The 19,674-nt window shown below is 22.2% G+C and overlaps 2 protein-coding genes across 6 annotated transcripts; one reads left to right on the top strand and one right to left on the bottom strand.

Annotated features, from left to right (window-relative positions):
- Positions 1 to 7,033: 7,033 nt before the first annotated feature.
- LOC122847659 (phosphatidylinositol 3,4,5-trisphosphate 3-phosphatase and dual-specificity protein phosphatase PTEN) lies at positions 7,034 to 16,802 on the top strand. 4 transcript variants are annotated; one of them, XM_044145470.1, is made up of 8 exons: positions 7,034 to 7,683; positions 9,592 to 9,910; positions 9,983 to 10,193; positions 10,374 to 10,934; positions 11,002 to 11,177; positions 11,249 to 11,527; positions 11,592 to 11,751; positions 12,642 to 15,436. In XM_044145470.1, exons 2-8 carry the CDS (start codon positions 9,737 to 9,739, stop codon positions 12,701 to 12,703), a joined length of 1,623 nt encoding a protein of 540 aa, XP_044001405.1. In that variant the 5' UTR covers positions 7,034 to 7,683; positions 9,592 to 9,736; the 3' UTR covers positions 12,704 to 15,436. The 4 variants fall into 4 exon arrangements, with proteins under 4 accessions (XP_044001405.1, XP_044001403.1, XP_044001404.1 ...); XM_044145469.1 differs by lacking the exon at positions 7,034 to 7,683 and adding an exon at positions 8,198 to 8,447; XM_044145471.1 differs by lacking the exons at positions 7,034 to 7,683; positions 12,642 to 15,436 and adding exons at positions 8,201 to 8,447; positions 16,173 to 16,802.
- A 160-nt stretch (positions 16,803 to 16,962) lies between these two features.
- Positions 16,963 to 19,190, bottom strand: LOC122847658 (N6-adenosine-methyltransferase non-catalytic subunit). Of its 2 annotated transcripts, XM_044145466.1 has the most exons (5): positions 18,873 to 19,190; positions 18,630 to 18,803; positions 17,864 to 18,564; positions 17,546 to 17,782; positions 16,963 to 17,270 (listed from the first exon to the last, which is right to left on the bottom strand). In XM_044145466.1, exons 1-5 carry the CDS (start codon positions 18,927 to 18,929, stop codon positions 17,234 to 17,236), a joined length of 1,206 nt encoding a protein of 401 aa, XP_044001401.1. In that variant the 5' UTR covers positions 18,930 to 19,190; the 3' UTR covers positions 16,963 to 17,233. The 2 variants fall into 2 exon arrangements, with proteins under 2 accessions (XP_044001401.1, XP_044001402.1); XM_044145467.1 differs by lacking the exon at positions 16,963 to 17,270 and having other exon boundaries at positions 17,542 to 17,782; positions 18,873 to 19,014.
- Between the last annotated feature and the right edge of the window lie 484 nt (positions 19,191 to 19,674).

The raw sequence follows: 19,674 nt of genomic DNA, 5'->3' as shown, positions 1-19,674 counted from the left end.
TTTAATTTATAATATATTTTTATTAATATAATTATACAAAAATACAAATAAATAATTTAAACAGGTATATTTATTTATTTAAAAAAAAAATTAATTAATTAATTAATTTTAATTTATATTTAGGTATAATTTTCATTACTTTGCAACGTCAATAATACACTTATTAAATTGATTAATAAATTAATTAATTTAATGACAGGTGATTTTTTTTTTTCGTAATTGTCATATAAATAAATCTGATTAATAAAAAATACTATCAATTATGTTTACATATTTAATTGTCTTTAGAAGACTCGAGTTGAATGTTTTGATCGAGTTGAAGAATCATCATCATCTCATCATCACAAACAAAAGGTCATCCAGGCTTAAGACTAAAATACCGATTACCGTTATCAAAACCATGCTGGTAACGTAGACATCTAGCTGTGATCACGTTTATAATAAATAATATATATGTGATTGTTGTGATGGTTTTTTTTTTTTTTTTTTGTTCATGTCAATTCATATTTCATTTATCAACTTGATATTATTTATTATCAAGGATAACAATAGCAAAATAACGGTCAAACATACAAAATTTTCTAATTGAAATCCATCATTAAATTAATACGTCTATTTATAAATAAAAAAAATTAAAGGATCAATTGAGGTAAATCAAAATTTATAATTTTAACAATTAAGTACATTTATAAAATAACAATATACGTGTTTTAATTGTTGCATGACATTGCATGACATTCAATGTATTTGACATTACATATAATTTTATTGATGTTAATTTTAAACTGGTAATTACTGGTAAATCATCAATTTTTATTTGATGTACATCTTGGAACATGCAGTTTTTGTTCATTTTATTATTCTGGCTGTAATACATTTAAATTTAACATTAGTTTTATTAAATATATATTTTTTAGAATTTACTTAAAATGAGGCCAAAAAAAAGATGTACTGCGAAAAACCAACAAATCTCTGATGATGGTGACAAGAATAAAAAAAATTTTGTCATCAATTCACTGGATCATGACTCGTTAGCAAAAATCATCATGTTGCTGCCAATACCAGAAAGGATAGACATGGAAAGAGGTAAATATTATTATCAAAATAAAGTTTCTTTTTTTTTTGAATAAAATATCAATATGTTTCTATTATTAATTATTAAATTTGATATGTTTTATTGCAGTTTGTGCCAAATGGAAAGAGGCATGTCAACTAGCTTGGTATGACATTAAAGAATACAAGTGTAAATCATCAATTGGACGTTGTTATGATAACCGTTTGCTAACACAATCATACCTTGAGAGAATATTATTGAGATGTGGTAAATATCTAAAAAAATTGTCTCTCTTGGATATTTTCAATTCAAGGATCATGCCATTTGTTGGTGATCATTGTAAAAATTTAACAACCTTGGAATGTGAATTTAATGATAAATCCTTAATTAATAATGCTGATCACTTTGTTCAAGCATTTACACACTTGGATAAATTAAAATGCATTAAAATGTTCCTGACGTATACGAAAAAAAATATAACAATAAATCTATTTGAAATAATTAATAGTCTTTCAGAAGAAATTAATGAAATTCATATACTTACTAAATGTTGGTTTCCGGATGATTGCGGTAATCGAGCAGTTCTTTTCGTAAGTTTTTATTGAATACTAACTAGTTGTTTATCACCGCAGTGACAATCAAATAAATACAAATCATTTTAATAAATTTCTATTATTTTCAGACTTTAAAAAAATTTAAAAATCTCCAAAAACTGACTGTACATGGCCTCTGTGTAGACGAGCTGATTCTCCAAGAAATAGCAGAAGCAACAACACTTGTTCATCTTAAAATTCAATTCTATGACAAACACATAGAGTTTCCTCTGTTCGATAAACTCGTTAATTTGGAGTATATACAAATAGGGATTGAAGGAGAAAATGAAGACCAGAAAGACTGTACAAACGTACTCAACACTATTTTTTGTAAATGCAAAAATTTAAAACATCTTCATATTCCAAATGACTTTTATGATCTTGCTAAAATTTCTTTGGAAAAATGGAAAAACTTGAAAAATTTAGAATATCTTCGTTTATCTTGTTATGAAATATTACCTGACTTAGTAGATACAATTGTTAAATATTGCAAGAATTTGAAATACTTGTGCATGAACACTATATGCGAGAATATAGAGGCAAATGTTGTAAATAAGTTAACAAAAATAGAAAACCTTGAAATTTTAGAGATGAATAATAGATGCCAGCTCAGTGAGGAAGCAATAATCGCAATTTCAAACAATTGTAAAAAACTTAAAAGTTTAGAACTTGATGAATGCACTGTAGTATCATCTATTGGTGGTGACGAACTTTCATCTCCATCTGTTTTAAATGAGTTATCAAAATTACAATATCTTGAACATCTAAGATTGAGTTTTACAGATATTGAAGATAGTACAATTATTGCTATTGCTAATAATTGCAAAAACCTAAAGAGTTTAGATATCAGTGATTTCGATGATATTACTGAAACAGCTCTTGTTGCTTTAACAACGTTGGAAAATTTAGAAATACTAAAAATAGGCTATCATAATATTTTAGACAACTTTATTATCAAGTTAAAAGGATTAAAAGAATTTGATTGTGATAGTTGTGTAAATCTTACTGATACTGGTATCATTGAACTTATAAAAAATAATCCAGATCTTGAAGAGATCTATGCCAAGGGAATAGATAATATTACAATTGCCTTGGTTATTGGTGCTGATCAGGCAACTAAATATCGTACAAATGGCATAATTTTACGTTTACGAATATCTAATAAGTCAATAATTGAAGCTTCTAAGTCAATAATTAAATCTCAATGGTTGGTTGTTACTAGTTAGACCATAGATTTATCTTTTAAATTCACTTAAATTTATCATATATCATTCTCTCTTATTTATACGTTTAATATTCTTCCATAATGTATCCTTAAAACACACATTTAAAATACGTTGCTAAGTTAAAGACATTGTAAAAGAAGATTATTACTATTATTATTATTATTACTTGTTTTCTATATTACTTTAAATCATAAAAATTTAAAATGTCAATTTTAATATTTTTGTCACACAACAGTTTTAGTTTTAACAAAACAAAGTTCAATAATAAATATACTTTCTTAAATATTTTTTTGTATGGAACTAATTAATTAATTCCTTTTGTATTTTTTATTTACCCTAAAAATTATAAATAAATATTAAAACAACAACTTCAATAATTATTTGACCAATATTATACAAAAAAAAGCCATCTAATTAATTACAAGTGTTATGTATAGTATTAATAAATAATTTTTAAATTTTTTGTTTTTGAACAATCAACTAGTACATCACAACAAGAAAAAATGATAATCCTCATCCTGGAATGCTAGTGAGTAAAATATTAATACTAATAAATCTTATTAATAAAAAATACTATCAATTATGTTTATTTAATTGTCTCTAGAAGACTCGAGGTTGAATGTTTAAAAACTATGCTGGCAACGTAGACATCCAGCTGCGATCACGTTATTTCATGTGAGGGTGTGTTTTTTTTTTTTCATATGATTCATATCAATTCATATCAACTTGATATTATCAAAGATAACAATTAATAACGATATAGCAAAATTAATGGTCAAACGTACAAAATTGTTTGATTAAAAATCATCATTAAAATATATTTAAAAAAAAAAATACATTACCAAGTCAATGACATTGTGTATTAAAAAAATTTATTGCATCAACAACAACTAAATTAATCATCAACAAAGGATCAATTAAGGTAAATAAAAATTTATAATTTCAACAATTACATTTATAAAACAATCACGTTTATCAATTGTATTTTAACACGTTGCATGACATTCAATATTATTTGACTTCAAATATAATTTATTCATTGATGTTGATTTTGCTGGTAAATTATGAACTTTTAATTGATTTATATCTTGGAATATATATATTTTTTTAAGGTTATTTTTGTTTATTTTATTATTCTGGGTGTAATACATTTAAATTTATTATTATAATATATTGTTTTAAAATATATATTTTTAGAGTTTACTTGAAATGAATGCTAAAAAAATATCTGTTGAGAAAGACCAACAAATCTCTGATGATGGTGACAAGAATCAACAAAAAGTTGTTATCAATTCACTGGATTACGACTCATTAGCAAAAATCATCATGTTGTTGCCAATACCAGAAAGGATAGACATGGAAAAAGGTGAATATATCGTATTATCAAAATAAAGTTTCTTTTTTTATTGATAAAATATCAAAGTTTGTATAATTTATTTTTACATTTGATATACGTTTTATTGTAGTTTGTACCAAATGGAAAGAGGCATGTCAACTAGCTTGGTATGACATTAAAGAATACAAATGTCAATCATCAATTGGACGTTGTTATGATAACCGTTTGTTGACACAATCATACCTTGAGAATATATTATTAAGATGTGGTAATTATCTGCATGAATTGTCTATCTCAGATGTTTGTGATTCAAGTATCATGCCATTTATTGGTGATCATTGTAAAAATTTAACAACCTTGGAATATAAATTTGATGATAATTCCTTAATTGATAATGCTGATCACTTTGTTCAAGCATTTACACAGTTAGATAAATTAAAATGCATCAAAATGTTACCGAAGTATACGACAAAGAAAACATTAATCAATCTATTTGAAATAATAAATAGTCTTCCAGAAGAAATTAATGAAATTCATATAAGTTCTGAATATTGGTCGTACGATAAACGAGCAGTTCTTTTCGTAAGTTGTCATTGAATACCAACTAGTTGTTTATCACCAGTGACAAACAATACTATCAATCAAATAAATAAAAATTATATAAATAAATTTCTATTATTTTCAGACTTTAAAAAAATTTAAAAATCTTCAAAAACTGACTTTACATGGCCTCTGTTTACACGAGCTAATTCTTCAAGAAATAGCAGAAGCAACAACACTTGTTCATCTTTACATTCAATTGTATGATAAAAATATAGATTTTCCTCTATTTGATAAACTCGTTAATTTGGAATATATACAAATAAAGATTAAAGAAAAAAATGATGACAAGAAAGACTCTACAAAAGTACTCAACACTATTTTTTGTAAATGCAAAAATCTGAAACATCTTGATATTCCAAATGAATATTATGATCTTGCTAAAATTCCTTTGGCAGAATGGAAAAACTTGAAAAATTTAGAATATCTTCGTTTATCTTGTGATGATGTGTCACCTGACTTAGCAGATACAATTGTTAAATATTGCAAGAATTTAAAACACTTGCGCATAAACTCTTTACACTCTTTCATAGGGGCAAGCGTTGTAAAAAAGTTAACAGAATTGGAAAATCTTGAAAGTTTGATAATAAATCGTTATTATTGTAAGCTTACTAAGGAATCAATAATTGCAATTTCAAACAATTGTAAAAAACTTAAACTTTTCGAACTTGATCATTGCAAGGTAGTATCATATTTTGGTAGTGACCGACTTTATAATACAGATGTATCTGCTTTTGATGAGTTATCTAAATTGCAAGATCTTGAACATCTAAATTTACGTGGGACAAATAATCTCAAAGATAGTACAATTATTGCTATTGCTAATAATTGTAAAAACCTAAAAAGTTTAGATATCTCTGGTGACTGTGATAATATTAGTGAAACAGCTCTCGTTGCTTTAACAAAGTTGGAAAATTTAGAAATACTGAAAGTAGGCCTTCGTCATATTTCAGACAACTACATTATCAGGTTAAAAGGATTAAAAAAATTTTATTGTGAATATTGTCAGGATCTCACTGATACTGGTATTATTCAATTTATAAAAAATAACCCAGATCTTGAAGAGATCTATGCCTGTGATATAAAGAATATTACAATTGACTTGGTTATTGGTGCTGATCAGGCAATTAAAAATCGTACAAATGGTATCATTTTGCACATAATAATAGATGATTCGTCAATAATTGAAGCTTCTAAGTCAATAATTAAATCTCAACGGCTGGTTGTTACTAGTAGTAGGACCATAGATTTATTCTTCAAACTATAATTTAAATTTATCGTATATCTTTCTCTCTTATTTATAGGCTTAATATCCTTTTATAATATATTCTTAAAAACACATACAAAATTCGTTACCAAGTCAAATACATTGTAAAAGAAGATTATTATTATTGTTATTGTAATTATTATTATTATAACTTTTTTTCTATATATTACTGTAAATCATAAAAATTAAAATGACAAATTATTAATATTTTCGTAAAACAAAGTTCAATAATAAATATACTTTCTTAAATAATTTTTTGTATGGAACAATTATTTTTACCCTTGTACATATACCTATATGTCATTACAGGTTTATATATAACGTTTGAAATATTTTTTATTTTTTTTCCTATATTATATAGTAAGTAGATTCGGTTGAAAAATAACAAACAGTGATATGATTATTTATCAACATATTTTAAAGCTCAATTATCAAGTAACATTAGTTAATTTAATTTATAATTACATAAAAACACAAATAAATAATTTAAACAGGTATATTTATTTATTTAAAAAAAAAAATTTAATTAATTAATTTTAATTATTATATTTATAATTTAATTGATTATTAAAAATTTGACTTTGCAACGTCAATACACTTATCATTAAATTGATTAGTAAATTAATTAATTTAATGACAGCTGATTTTTTTTTCTTGTATAAAAAATAATAAAGAAAATAAAAAAACACCCTGTTAAATAAAAAAATAATAATTTTTTACAACAATTTAATTAATTTAATAATATTTTAGAGTATTTGATAATAATGACAAAAAAAAAAAATCAAATCAAATTGTGAATGTGTGTATGTGTGTTTATATGTACACGTAACTGTGTCGTCACAAACAAGTATATATAAAAATAAAAAAAAAAATCTAAAAATAGAGGAGAAAAAAAAAAAAATAAATACAGCAGTAGCGCCACACGACTTTGGCGGTAGTTTTATAGAAATCGTGGCTGCAAAAACAGGACAAAGCGCCCATGCCCTCCTTGTTACATCTTACATGCCGCAGGGCCGGTGATGTGTGTGTCTTTTTTTTTTACAAATTTAATATTATAATTAATTAATATAAATAAATATTTTATCAATAATTATAAATAACAAAAAAACAATCTTAAATCATTGATAATTATTTAATTAAAAAGAGTGAATTTTGTGTTAAGCCACGAGGTGACGAAAAAATATATAAAATTAGTTAAAAAAATTGTTAAAAAAATTAAAAAACATCAAGATAAACTAATGTGTATATATATTCTTAAAAAATAATCAACTAAATAGATAATTTTTTTAGTAAAAAAAAAGCTAAATTAAATAATTGAAAAAAAAAAAAAAAAATATGTGCAATTGTATTTGTGAACGAGAATGCGTGTCTTGATGAATAAAACAGTGATAAATGTTTTCATAGTGTTTGTATGTGCATAAAGTGATAGTGGAAAAAAAAAAATTTTAAAAAAAAAAAAAAAACTGCAAGAGTTATGTTAGTGTATGTGTGTTAAAAAAAAAAAAAAAAAAAAAAAATTTCTTTTTTTTTTTTTTTCGAAATTATAAAAGACGTCTACTATTTTATTGAGAAAAAAATAAATTACGAGAAAAAGAAAAACCGTTAAAGTGAGTAAAAACTTATATATATAAACAAAAATATTTGGCTAATATGTATGTGTGTATATACTATAAACATAGACATATGTTCTGTCGTGGTGCCAAGAAAAAGATGTTGATTTTAAAGCACATTTAATGATAATTATTTTTCTTTAAAGAAAAAATTAAAATATTAAATTTTTAATAATTAAAATCCTTTTAAATATATTTTAATTTCATTTAAAAAACCCAACAATTTTAGTAAATTTAAATGCCCAAATTAAAGCCCACAAAATTCTCAGAATAAAAAAAAAAAGAATTAAATAATTTAAATTCAATTTTTTTTTTTTTTCTATCGTGTCGACACACCTGTGATGCTTCATTGGATTTTCAATTTTTTTTTTTTTCTAAAATTTATCAATTTTTTTCAATCGAAATTATATAATTTTATTATTTTACAATAACAATTAAAATTATTAATTTTTAATTTAAAAAAGTCTAATTTATTTCGAATTATTTTTGTGTTTTTTAATTTTTTTTTTTCGATGAATATGTGAGATACAAACACATGTGTATAAATTTTATGTATTTTATATATGTATATAATAAAAAGTAGGGATAATAGCAAGACTGAGATAAATATATATAAAATATATGAGAAAGAGAGAGAAGAAGATATTTCGAAAAGAGAGAAACGCAAGAAGAATGGCGATTGCCCGAGTTGCCTGATCCGTGTACGCGTGGATGCCTCAAAGCGTCTACCGAACCTCCATCGCGATTTTCACATATCTGAGGTATTTTTTTTTTAACATTATTATTTTCAAAATTTATTAAATAATATACCCTTATTATTATTAAATACACTTGTATAAATTTATAACTCATATTATCATATTTTTATCAATTAAATTCATCAAAAATATATCCAAAAAAAAAACCACTTGATCTTTTTTTTTTTTTTCTTTGTGAAAAGCGGAAAAAGTATACACTATGTATACATATATAAATAATAATAATAGTGAAAAATTAAGTGTGTTAAAATAGAGTGAAAAGGATCATTTTTATAGTAAAATTTTTTCTATCATAATTTTTTTGGAGTAAATTTTTATAAATTTATTTTTGCTGCACATTTTTTTTTTTTTTAACATTGTTTTTTAATAATTTTTTATTTGAAAATTTATTTTTTATTATTACCGACAATCAGCTGGTTTTTATAAATTTTATTAAATACTTGTTTTTTTTTTTCTGAATGATTTTTTATCCTTAAATTTTTGGAAGGAAATAATCATGATGATGGTGATGGCATGACAGGATTTTTAACCACTAATTTTATATAAAAAAAAAAAAAAAATCTTATTAATTGTCTTGTTGTATTATCAATGTGTATGTGTGGTTGATAAATAAACATACTATTGTGATATTTAACTTGTTAAAAAAATAAAAAGAAATATTGTTTAAAAAAAAAAAAAAAGTAGGAGTGTCATTGTTGGTACAACACATGTTACCCAAAAAATTCAATTCTAAACAGGTTAAAACAAGTAAGTAGGTATTAAAAAAAATTAAAAAAAGAATTTTTAATTATTAAATTAACAATTGATAATTAAAAAATAATACCTGTTTTAAACAATAAAAGAAAAAAAAAAAAAAAAGAAACAACAGAATCTTGAGCTTAATTAATTTAAATTTATAATTTTAAATAAACAAAAATATTTTAGTAAATCAATGCTGATTTTAATCTAAATAAATAAATAAATAAATAAATAAATTTAACTATCAGTTTTATTTCATTTAGATAAGGGTATATGTGTGTAGGGGGAGGGAGAGACTGGGAGAGAAGGAGAGACAGAGAATTTGATGTTTCATTAATAACCTGTAGAAAAAAAAAAAAAAATGATAATAAAATAATTTTTTTTTTCCTTTTTTAAAAAAATGTTTTAGGAGTCAACTATTAGAGAGCTGTCACATGATGATGATGATGACAATGATGACAATGATGATGACAATAATGATGATAATTAATAAAAAATGAATATAATTATTGACTGATGATGATGAGTAAGAAAATGAAAAAATTAGAAGACTTATGCTGTACGCATTGATGGGTATATGTTTGTCCTGTAGACGACCATCAAATTGTCGATTAAATAATAAAATTTCTGAGCACATTCCGGCATCAGTAACACCCCTCCATGTTTGTCTGGAGGAACAAGGAAGACCAGAATTACTGGGCTGTGACAACGAAGCTCGAAAAACACAGGTAAAATAATTAAATATTATTAACAAATTATTTTAAAAAATTAATTATTATTATTTATTAATTTTTATAAAGGTTAATAGAGAAAATATTGATGAAATAGTTATGAACAAGTCATTTTCGACAAAGGTAGAATTAACAAATAGTGAAATACAAGATTGGGAAATACAACAAACATCAATGGCACATACAATAACAAATATTAAAATGATTAATCCAATAAAAGGCTTTGTTAGTAAACGAAGAAAACGTTTTACCAAAGATGGTTTTGATCTTGATCTTACCTGTAAGTATTATTTTAACAAATAATACAATTTTTTTTTTTGGTTAATCATTATGACTAATGGATGATGTCATTTTATTTTATCTATTTTAATTGTTAATGATAGTTAAAAAATTATCATCAATGTATAATATTAATTTAACTAGTTGAATATATTTGTTTAAATAATTATAAATATTTCAGATATAAGACCTAATTTAATAGCAATGGGTTTTCCAGCAGAAAAACTTGAAGGTGTTTACAGAAATCATATTGATGATGTTGTTAAATTTTTAGAAGCTAAACATAAAGATCATTATAAAATATATAATTTATGTTCAGAAAGATCATATGATGGTAAAAAATTTAAAGAACGTGTTGCAACATTTGCATTTGATGATCATAATCCACCAAAATTTGAAATAATAAAACCATTTTGTGATAATGTACATGATTGGTTATCAAAAGATGTTAAAAATGTTGCTGCAATACATTGTAAAGCTGGTAAAGGTAGAACAGGTGTTATGCTTTGTTGTTATTTACTTCATATTAAAGAATTTACAATAGCAGATAGCGCACTTGATGATTATGGAGCTCAAAGAACAACTGATAAAAAAGGTGTTACAATACCATCACAAAGAAGATATGTTGATTATTATGCTAAAATTATACGAGAAAATTTATCATATGAACCAGTTGAATTATTTTTACGTCAAATTATATTAAAATCAGTACCTTGTCAATTGATAAATAGTAATCAAAGTTGTAAGTATTTTATAATTGCTATTTTTTATAAATTAATTTACTTAATTTGTTTTTTTATTTTTTGCAGCTGTTGGTATTGCTATTTCAGATCAAAATAAAAAAAAAACATACAATTCTGATAATATTAAAATTAAAAAAGGAAATAATGATAAAGAACTTATAATAGAAATGTTACATCCAACTTCATTAATTGGTGATATAAAAATTGAATTTTTTACCACAAAACAAAGAATTAAAAGCAAAGTAATTATTTTTTTTTATTATTTGTTTTAATTTAACAATGTAAATGTTATAATATTTAAATTATATTACAGGAAAAATTATTTCATTTTTGGTTTAATACATTTTTTGTACGTGAAGAATGTATAATAAATGATAAAAATGGTGATGTATCAGTTGATCGTTCATCAAGAGCACTTAGTTATGATGGTAGTAGTATGGAATTATCAATGGTTACATCAAATACAAAACCACATACAGGTTCACTTAAAAGTATTGATCCAAAACCATTACGTATTTTAAATATTGATAAATATGATCTTGATGATGCACACAAAGATAAACAAAATAAATTTTTTCCACAAGATTTTAAGGTAATTGTTATAATGAATATTTTATTTTTATTAATTAATATTAATAAATTATTATTATTTAAAGGTTACACTGTGGATGGATAAAGCATGTAATATGTCAACAAGTAAATTAACAACAACAGATGTAGGCTGTTCAGATGTTAGTTTACCTGGACAAGAAACACCAAGTGAATCTGAAGGTTCTGAATGTTCAACAACTAGTGATGAAGATGGCTGGGAATCAGGTGAGTCATCGAAACGATTATTGGTCAATAATCAACAATTATTGCATAATTCAACAACATCAATACAATCAATACAACAACAACCACCACCACAACCACAACAACAACAGCAACAAAATGCTAATTTACAAAAAAAAAAAAAACACAAAAATACTAAAACTAAAAATAACAAAAGTAAAAGCATGTCTTTTCCATCTTCAAATTACACTATTTTACAAAATTGATACATTCTTTTTTTTTTTTTACATTTAATTATTTTTTAATTAACAAAAAATATTTATAATATTTCAATACGCAATATATAGCTTTATTAATTTCATTTTACACATTAAAACAAACACTTAATTTCAATTATTTATTGCATTTTTTTTTTTCTCTCTTTTCTCTTTAAAAATAAGTAATTGATATTATTTTTTTTTTTTTGTTTTTCTACCATCGTATATTTTTATTTATTTATTTTTCTTTTGATAATAATAATACTAGTTTTCTACATGCATATATATTTTTTTTTGTTATCCCAATTAAAAATACCTGCATGTTTTTTTTGATGAAATTAAATTTGTTTGAAATTTTTTTTTTTTTGATTGGTTTTTCGTAATAAGACTGAATTTGAAAAATAGAAAAAAAAAATTATTATTAAATAAGCAGAAAGAAATAAAATTTGATGAAAAATAAATAAATATAATATTTATTATATTGTAAATTAAATTGTTAATACAGTATGAAATATATATATATTTTTTTTTTTTGAATTTTTCAATGCAAAATTATAGCTATTGAATAAATAAAAAAAAAAAAAGAAATATAAATATTATTATTAATTGTTAGATAGTTGAAAATGTGTTGTATCAAATAAGATTAGATTTAATTTGAAAAAAAAATTGTCAAAGGTCTTCATCTTAGCAACTGGACAATAACAAATCACTCATTGGATGATGGACCAATAATCTAACAAATGTAACATCATCTTAATTGAACATTTGCATCTTGATGATATAAAAAAACAAAAAAACAATTTAAATATTATTAAACTTACAGTGTTTTTTTTTATGACGCGTTAACAGTGATTGTTATCTAAAAAAAATATAAACAAATTTAAAAAATAAACAGTGAATAAAATAATTGTGGTGTTCAAATTAAAACAACAAAAAAAAAAAAACCAAGTAGAATAAAATATAATAGTAATAATAAATAAATTAAAATTTGACTTTGTGATTTTGTTAATGTTAAATTAATTTTTCTTTTCTTCAATTATGTTAATGGCTTGTAAGAGTATTGGCATGATTCAATTGTTACTATTTTTTTTTCATTAAAAAAAAAAATTTGTTAAAACAACGAATTGTTTATAAATATTAATAATAATAAACAATGAATTTGCGATAATGAATTGTATTATAAAAATTATATTGTGATATTTAATATTTGTATGAAAAATAATTCATTTTTTTTTTTTCTTTTTTTTAAACTTTTTATTCATAATCACATTAAATTTTTTTTATTCGCATTCACCTTTGGCATGAACATGTTTTTTATTTATATTTTCATAATTATGCATGTGTAAAATAATTTTTTTTTTACACGCTAGTGTATTTTTATAATTTTAAAATGAAAAAAAAAGATATTAAATTAAACATAAACACGTTAATCATTCACCATCAAAACAAGTAATTGAAATATAATAAAAATTAATTTTTAAATAATTAAAATTGATAAATTATTTAATGAATGAGTTTTAAAATAAAATTTATAATTAAATAATGTTTTTTTTTTTATAAAAACAAACGTTGTATGTTATAATTCAGTGGACATGGATCAACGAGTTGGCAGATATCGTCTACTTTCTGATGGAGGAATGATTGATGTTTTGTAAAATAATCATCAAACATAATTTCATTCATCCCTTCAAGCTTCAAGTATCACAATTAATTATCATTCACAAGCAGAAATATAATTAAAAAACAAACATATTCGTCCCATTCTCGGGGTTTTTTTTTTTTTCCATTTAACTGTTCATTGATAATTTTAATTTGTTCAATAATTATCATTTGGCTTTTAACAATAATGCAATTTAATTTGTTTATAAATTTTTGAAAATATAAATATTTAACTCAAAGTGTTGTAAACAAAAAAAATATATATAAAAACAATTTGTAAATTTATTTCGAAATTGATTAACTATACTTGAAATAGTATTTTTAAATGATTAATTTACAAAAATTTATAAAAACAAGCTCACAGAATTGTCTGACAATCTTTTATTAACAAAAATTGGCTAAAAAAAATTTACATTTATGTGCGCTGAAAACATAAAACTATATTATTTTTATCATAAAATACAAATTGATTTATAAAAAAAGAAAAAAATCTGATGTGATTGATCTTTATAGTTGGTCCTATTTTTTTTTTAATCATCAAGTTTTTATTTTTCATATAAAAAAAAAAAAAAAGAAAAAAAAAAACGAGAATAAAAGATGTAAAATCAAATAATGAAAAAATTATTATCAAAGTAATAAGATGAAAAATTAATAAATATATAACACGATAAAAATTTTACGATATAAAATAGTAAGACTATTTTCATAAGTGATAAATTTTAAGTCAATAATTAAATGAGTAGATGAATGCTGAATGAGTGAATGTCAAATTGATAAATAAAAAAAATAAATTGACGAGTACTTTGAACAAGTGAGTGTAAAAGTTAAAAATTCATTTTTAAATATCATCATACTCAAAATAATAATAATAATAAAACAATAGCAATTAATAATAATATAATATAAATTTAAAAAAGAAATATATTGTTAAGTCGGAGCAAAAGAAAAACAGTCCCTCAGAATTTTTTTTTGTCAGATTTTGTTAATTCGTAAATTGATTTATCATTAAATTATTTTTATTCCTTTTTTTTTTTTGTAAAAATAATAATAATATTTAATGTTAATCTGAGGTACTGTGATTTTTGTGCACTACTAAAAAAATTACAAAAGAAAAATAATATAGTATAAAATAGTTTTCGAGTCTTTCAATTATTTACATGTCCGAAATTTGAATAAAATAATTAAAAATTTAATGTGATTAGAAAAAATCATTTTTTATAAAAAATATATCGATGTATTTCGATGAATATAATAATATAAAAATATATTATAAAGAATATATAAAATAAAAAATAATAAAACAGACTGGTTATATTTCTGAAATAATGAATAATTTTCATTTGGAAAGTTTTAATAATATTAACGTTTACTCGTAAAAATATAATTCAAAAAGCAAAAAATAAAAAAATAATGATAAATGTTTATAGCGAGTTTGAATACTATGGTTAATGTACATTTTAAAAATGTATCTTTCCTGCATTTTTGTGAAAAATGCAAATGAAAATTATGTAAATGTTTCAATCAAAAGATAAAATATATTTATGATGATATTTAATATCATTAAAAACCATTGAATCATGTAATTGATGAATCTATTAATTTTCAAAATGAATAAACTTGTAATTTTTATTATTTTATATTACTAATAATAGTCAGCTTTATATATTTTTTTGTGCAAAAAAAAAACAATTGAAAAAATAAAAAAACCCTTAGACATGAGAAAACAATTAAAAATGAAATAACAAATTGAAAAAGAAAATTAAAAAAAATATGTTTAGTCGATATTCGCACGTGGTGTACCTAGTAAATTGTATTTTTAATTGAAAAAATATTAAAAAATAATAACTGATTTATTATTTATTATTAAAAATATAAAATAATAAATTAACAATAAATTTTATTTACTTGATTAAAATTGTACTTTTTATAATCACTAAATTTAGTAATATATTTTTAAAATTTTTTCATAAATTTCTGTGTTATTTTAAAAATTATTAATATCAATTTGTTTTACATCAAAATATTTACTTTTTATAAATGATAAAATTATTATTTTTCTTTAAAAGTAAAATATTAAATAATTAATTTATATAAACGTTTAAAAAAAATATAAATCACTTGGATCACGTGCGAATATCAACTTTGTAAAAAAAATTGTACAATCTATTAAGAATCCTACGTATTTTTTTTTTCATTTTGTAAAATCATTAATGTATATGCACACATTGTACCTTTACATAGAACGCATAGTTTATATTATATAAAAAAAAAAAAAAAACAGTAAAATATAATTATGGTTTTTTTTTTTTTTTAAATGATGAATGAGTGCTGCTGCGAGTAAATGAATGATTAAAAAAAAAAAAATAACTGATAATTGTATAATAATTTTTTTTCATACTTTATAATAGTTTAGAAACAAGTAGTTTCGAAAAAGAAATATATATATAAAATTCAGAGAAAAAAAGAGATTAAAAAAAATTGATAAAAAATAAATAAACATTGAAATATTCTTGATTGAAAAAAAAAAACAACTGGCTTTGCTTGCAGGAGAGTCAACGTATTTGTGATTTTGAAACATAAATAATGGACTGATGTGCCTGATTAACCAGGAGGATTGTCTCATCAAGGAGAGAAAATTATCCACAGCATCATTTTTATTTTCAATAACAAAACACTGAATAATTTAAAGACAAAATTTAAGCTGATGATTAAATCAACTTTACAAATTGCTAATCATTCTTCAATTTTAACAATTATTATTTTAAATAATTTTTCTTTTAATTTGCACTTACACAAACACAAACAAACAAACAAACCCAATTATCCCGTCCCAGTGTTATAGTTTAATAATCACCACAAAAATTTTTTGTACAATTAATTAAATAATTAAAAGAATCATAGATTTTAGAGGTAATAATTGTCGAGCATTGATCAAGTTTTATTCATCAATAAAATAATAAAATATTAGATTTAAAACTTGAAGCAATATCAAGCATAAAATTTAACTGTTTTTATTATTAAAAAAAAAATAATTTTGTTATTAAATTAAAACAAAAAGTATAAATTATATTTAAGCAGGATTAAAACGTAAATAAATAATTAAAAATTAATTGTGATTTAAATAAATGACTTTAGAAAAAAATTGATAATTAACTAAATGAAAAAAAAATAAATAAATTTATTATTTATTTCAGCAAATTTTTAGCTAAAAATATATTGTTTATTAAATTTTTTTTTAATTAATTAATATTACTAGTACTTACTCGCTCATTAATAAATAATAATAAATTTTTTTTTTTTTTTTTTTTTTCATATAAAAATTAACAAACATTACAAATTTTTTTTTTTAGAAATTTTTATTTTTTGTTGTTTACTTGATTAATGAAAATAAAAAATTAATAAATAATTAGACCTTAACCTAAAGAGTACAAATAATAAAATGACTTGATTTCGCATAAAAAAAAAACATATGAGCAATTTTATTTTTAATTAAAAAATACATCAAAACTTATTTATATTATTTTCAAAAAAAAAAAAAATATAAAAAACTATATAAACTAGTATAAAAAAAAAATCTGGTTTAGTTGTTAAATAAAATTTTTCATTTATCAATTCGTACAGTAATTCAAAAATGTCCGAGCACCGCTAAAAAATAAAAAAAAAAACAAATAATAATTAATAAAATAAAATATAATTAGTATCAGCACAAATGAATAATCCCCAAGTAGCATTAAAAATTCATGAATAATTTCTAAAGGGATATACACATTGTACCATAAACTAAATAAATAAATCAACAAAAAAAAAGAAAGAAAATAAATAAAAAATAATACTGATAATAAAAATTAAGTCAAATACGTTTTAAAAATTAAACGTATTTAATAAAATTAAATAATAAAAAAAATAAATAAATAAACTACCTTCCTCTGCCTCTACCACCACGATTAAAAGTACCACGACCTCGTCCAGGTACTTTACCTTTTGGTGGTGGTGATTTTGGTCTAAGTGCTTCAATTCTTTCAGTACAACCAGTTGTTATTTGACCAGTTGAAAAATAACTACTATATAAATCAGCATTAAAATTAGTATTTGTTAATTCTGGACCAACAGTTAACCAACCTGGTCTTATTGTACTATCACGTCCAAAAAGATGTAGTCTATTTAAACGAAAAAAAAATTAATTAATAATTTGCATATTTTATATAAATTATTTATCATATAAAAATAATAAATTTAACCTTCTTCTTCCAAGACAAAAATGTTCAATAATATGAAATATTTCAACTGGTTTATCAATTGATCCATATTCTTGTTCTTCAGATATAATTAAATCAATATCAACATTAGCATGTATAAAATCACCATCAGTTGAACGTCTAACAGTACCTTTAATACCCATTAAACAATGTTCTTTAGTACGTTGTAATACAGCTTTACTATCTAAATTTTTACTGTGTCCTGGATTATTAATATTTGTACGTATCCAACAAATATCTTCACATCTTCTAAAACCCCATTTACGTAAACAATAACGTCCCATATCTAATCCATCACTACTACCACACCATAAAAATACAAAACTACGATTACCAGCAATTTCACCAATATCTAATTCCATTATTGATTCCCAATTCCATAATGCAACATTTGTAACACCACATGTACGTTGATATTCTTCTAATGGTGGTTCAATTAATATAACATCAAATTTACAATTTAATTCTTTCATATTATATTTTGATAAATTTGTTTTTAAATACATTGGTGGTGTTGCTGTTTCAGCAATTAAATCATCTTTTAATTTTATTAATTCACGTAATTTTGGATATTCTTCAAATCTATCAGCAAGACCAACATCACGAATAAAATTTTGTGGTCTTTGTCCAGTATCAATAAAATGTTGACAATAATCATTGTGTGGATTTGATGATTGTGTACCCTGTTACAAAAAAAAATTTATTAATATTTATGCTTATTTTCTTTTTATTTTTATCATGAAGCTACCTTTAAAAATGTTGATGAATCTTTGTAGACTATTTCATCGGCTGGTATAACATCATTTTTTTGATTTTTTAATTTTTCATCTTCAATTTCTAAATTTTTTGTTTTTTTACGTTGATTTTCATCTATATCTGTTCCTAGTATTTGTCGTAATTCATCAACACTAGAAACACCAAGCTAAACAATAGAAAAAACAACAAAAATATAAAACGAAATTTCGATAATTTTAATTATTAATTAACTTACTGTTTGAGCTAGTAATTTTTTTCTCTTTTGAGATCTTTCACGAAGAGCTTGAAGCATTGTTTATAACTATTTTTATTCAACAATTAATTTATTATTATTAAATCTTGATATTAATTTGAGGTTAAAAATACATTTACATATTTTTTTTTTTTTCTATGTATTTTTCAATGATTATTAATTAACTTGAACTATTTTATATTAAATATTATTACACAAGTATTCTAACACAACTTTTGTTTATATATAAATATTTTTATTATTGTTTGTAAATATCAATAAAATGCTTGACTTGAAATGTCAATTTTTTATTTTTTTTTTCGATAGAAAAAAAATGTCGGCAAGTGTAGATGTCACTGCTAAATAAACCCGCCAAAATTATTAAATTATTTGAAAATTTATTGACATTAAAAACCACTAATATTTACAATATAAATAATTATTTAATTTAATAATAATTTTCAATTTTATTTGGCAGTTATTTCGATCGAAATTGGATTGACAAAAATTAAATTTTCGAATTATTTATTCAACGATCGAAATAAAGCTCATTTTATTTCATTTTTTTCGACAATAAATTCATAAGCAAAGGGCCCAATTTTTAGTTAATACGTTAAAACACGTGCCTGATATATTAATATTAATAATATTTTATTTTTCAGCATGAAAATATTAAAGAAAAAAAAGCTGTTGACACAAAGGGTCGTTAGATTTCTTTAACGAGACGGGGGTTTATCATGAAAAAGTAGGGGAAATATAAAAGAGACAAATAAAATTTATTTTCAATAATAAAATTTCATATATT

This window comes from Aphidius gifuensis, linkage group LG1 (genome assembly GCF_014905175.1).
Source record: "Aphidius gifuensis isolate YNYX2018 linkage group LG1, ASM1490517v1, whole genome shotgun sequence".
In the NCBI taxonomy this organism is placed as follows: domain Eukaryota; kingdom Metazoa; phylum Arthropoda; class Insecta; order Hymenoptera; family Braconidae; genus Aphidius; species Aphidius gifuensis.
This window is presented reverse-complemented; position numbering and strand designations above follow the sequence as displayed.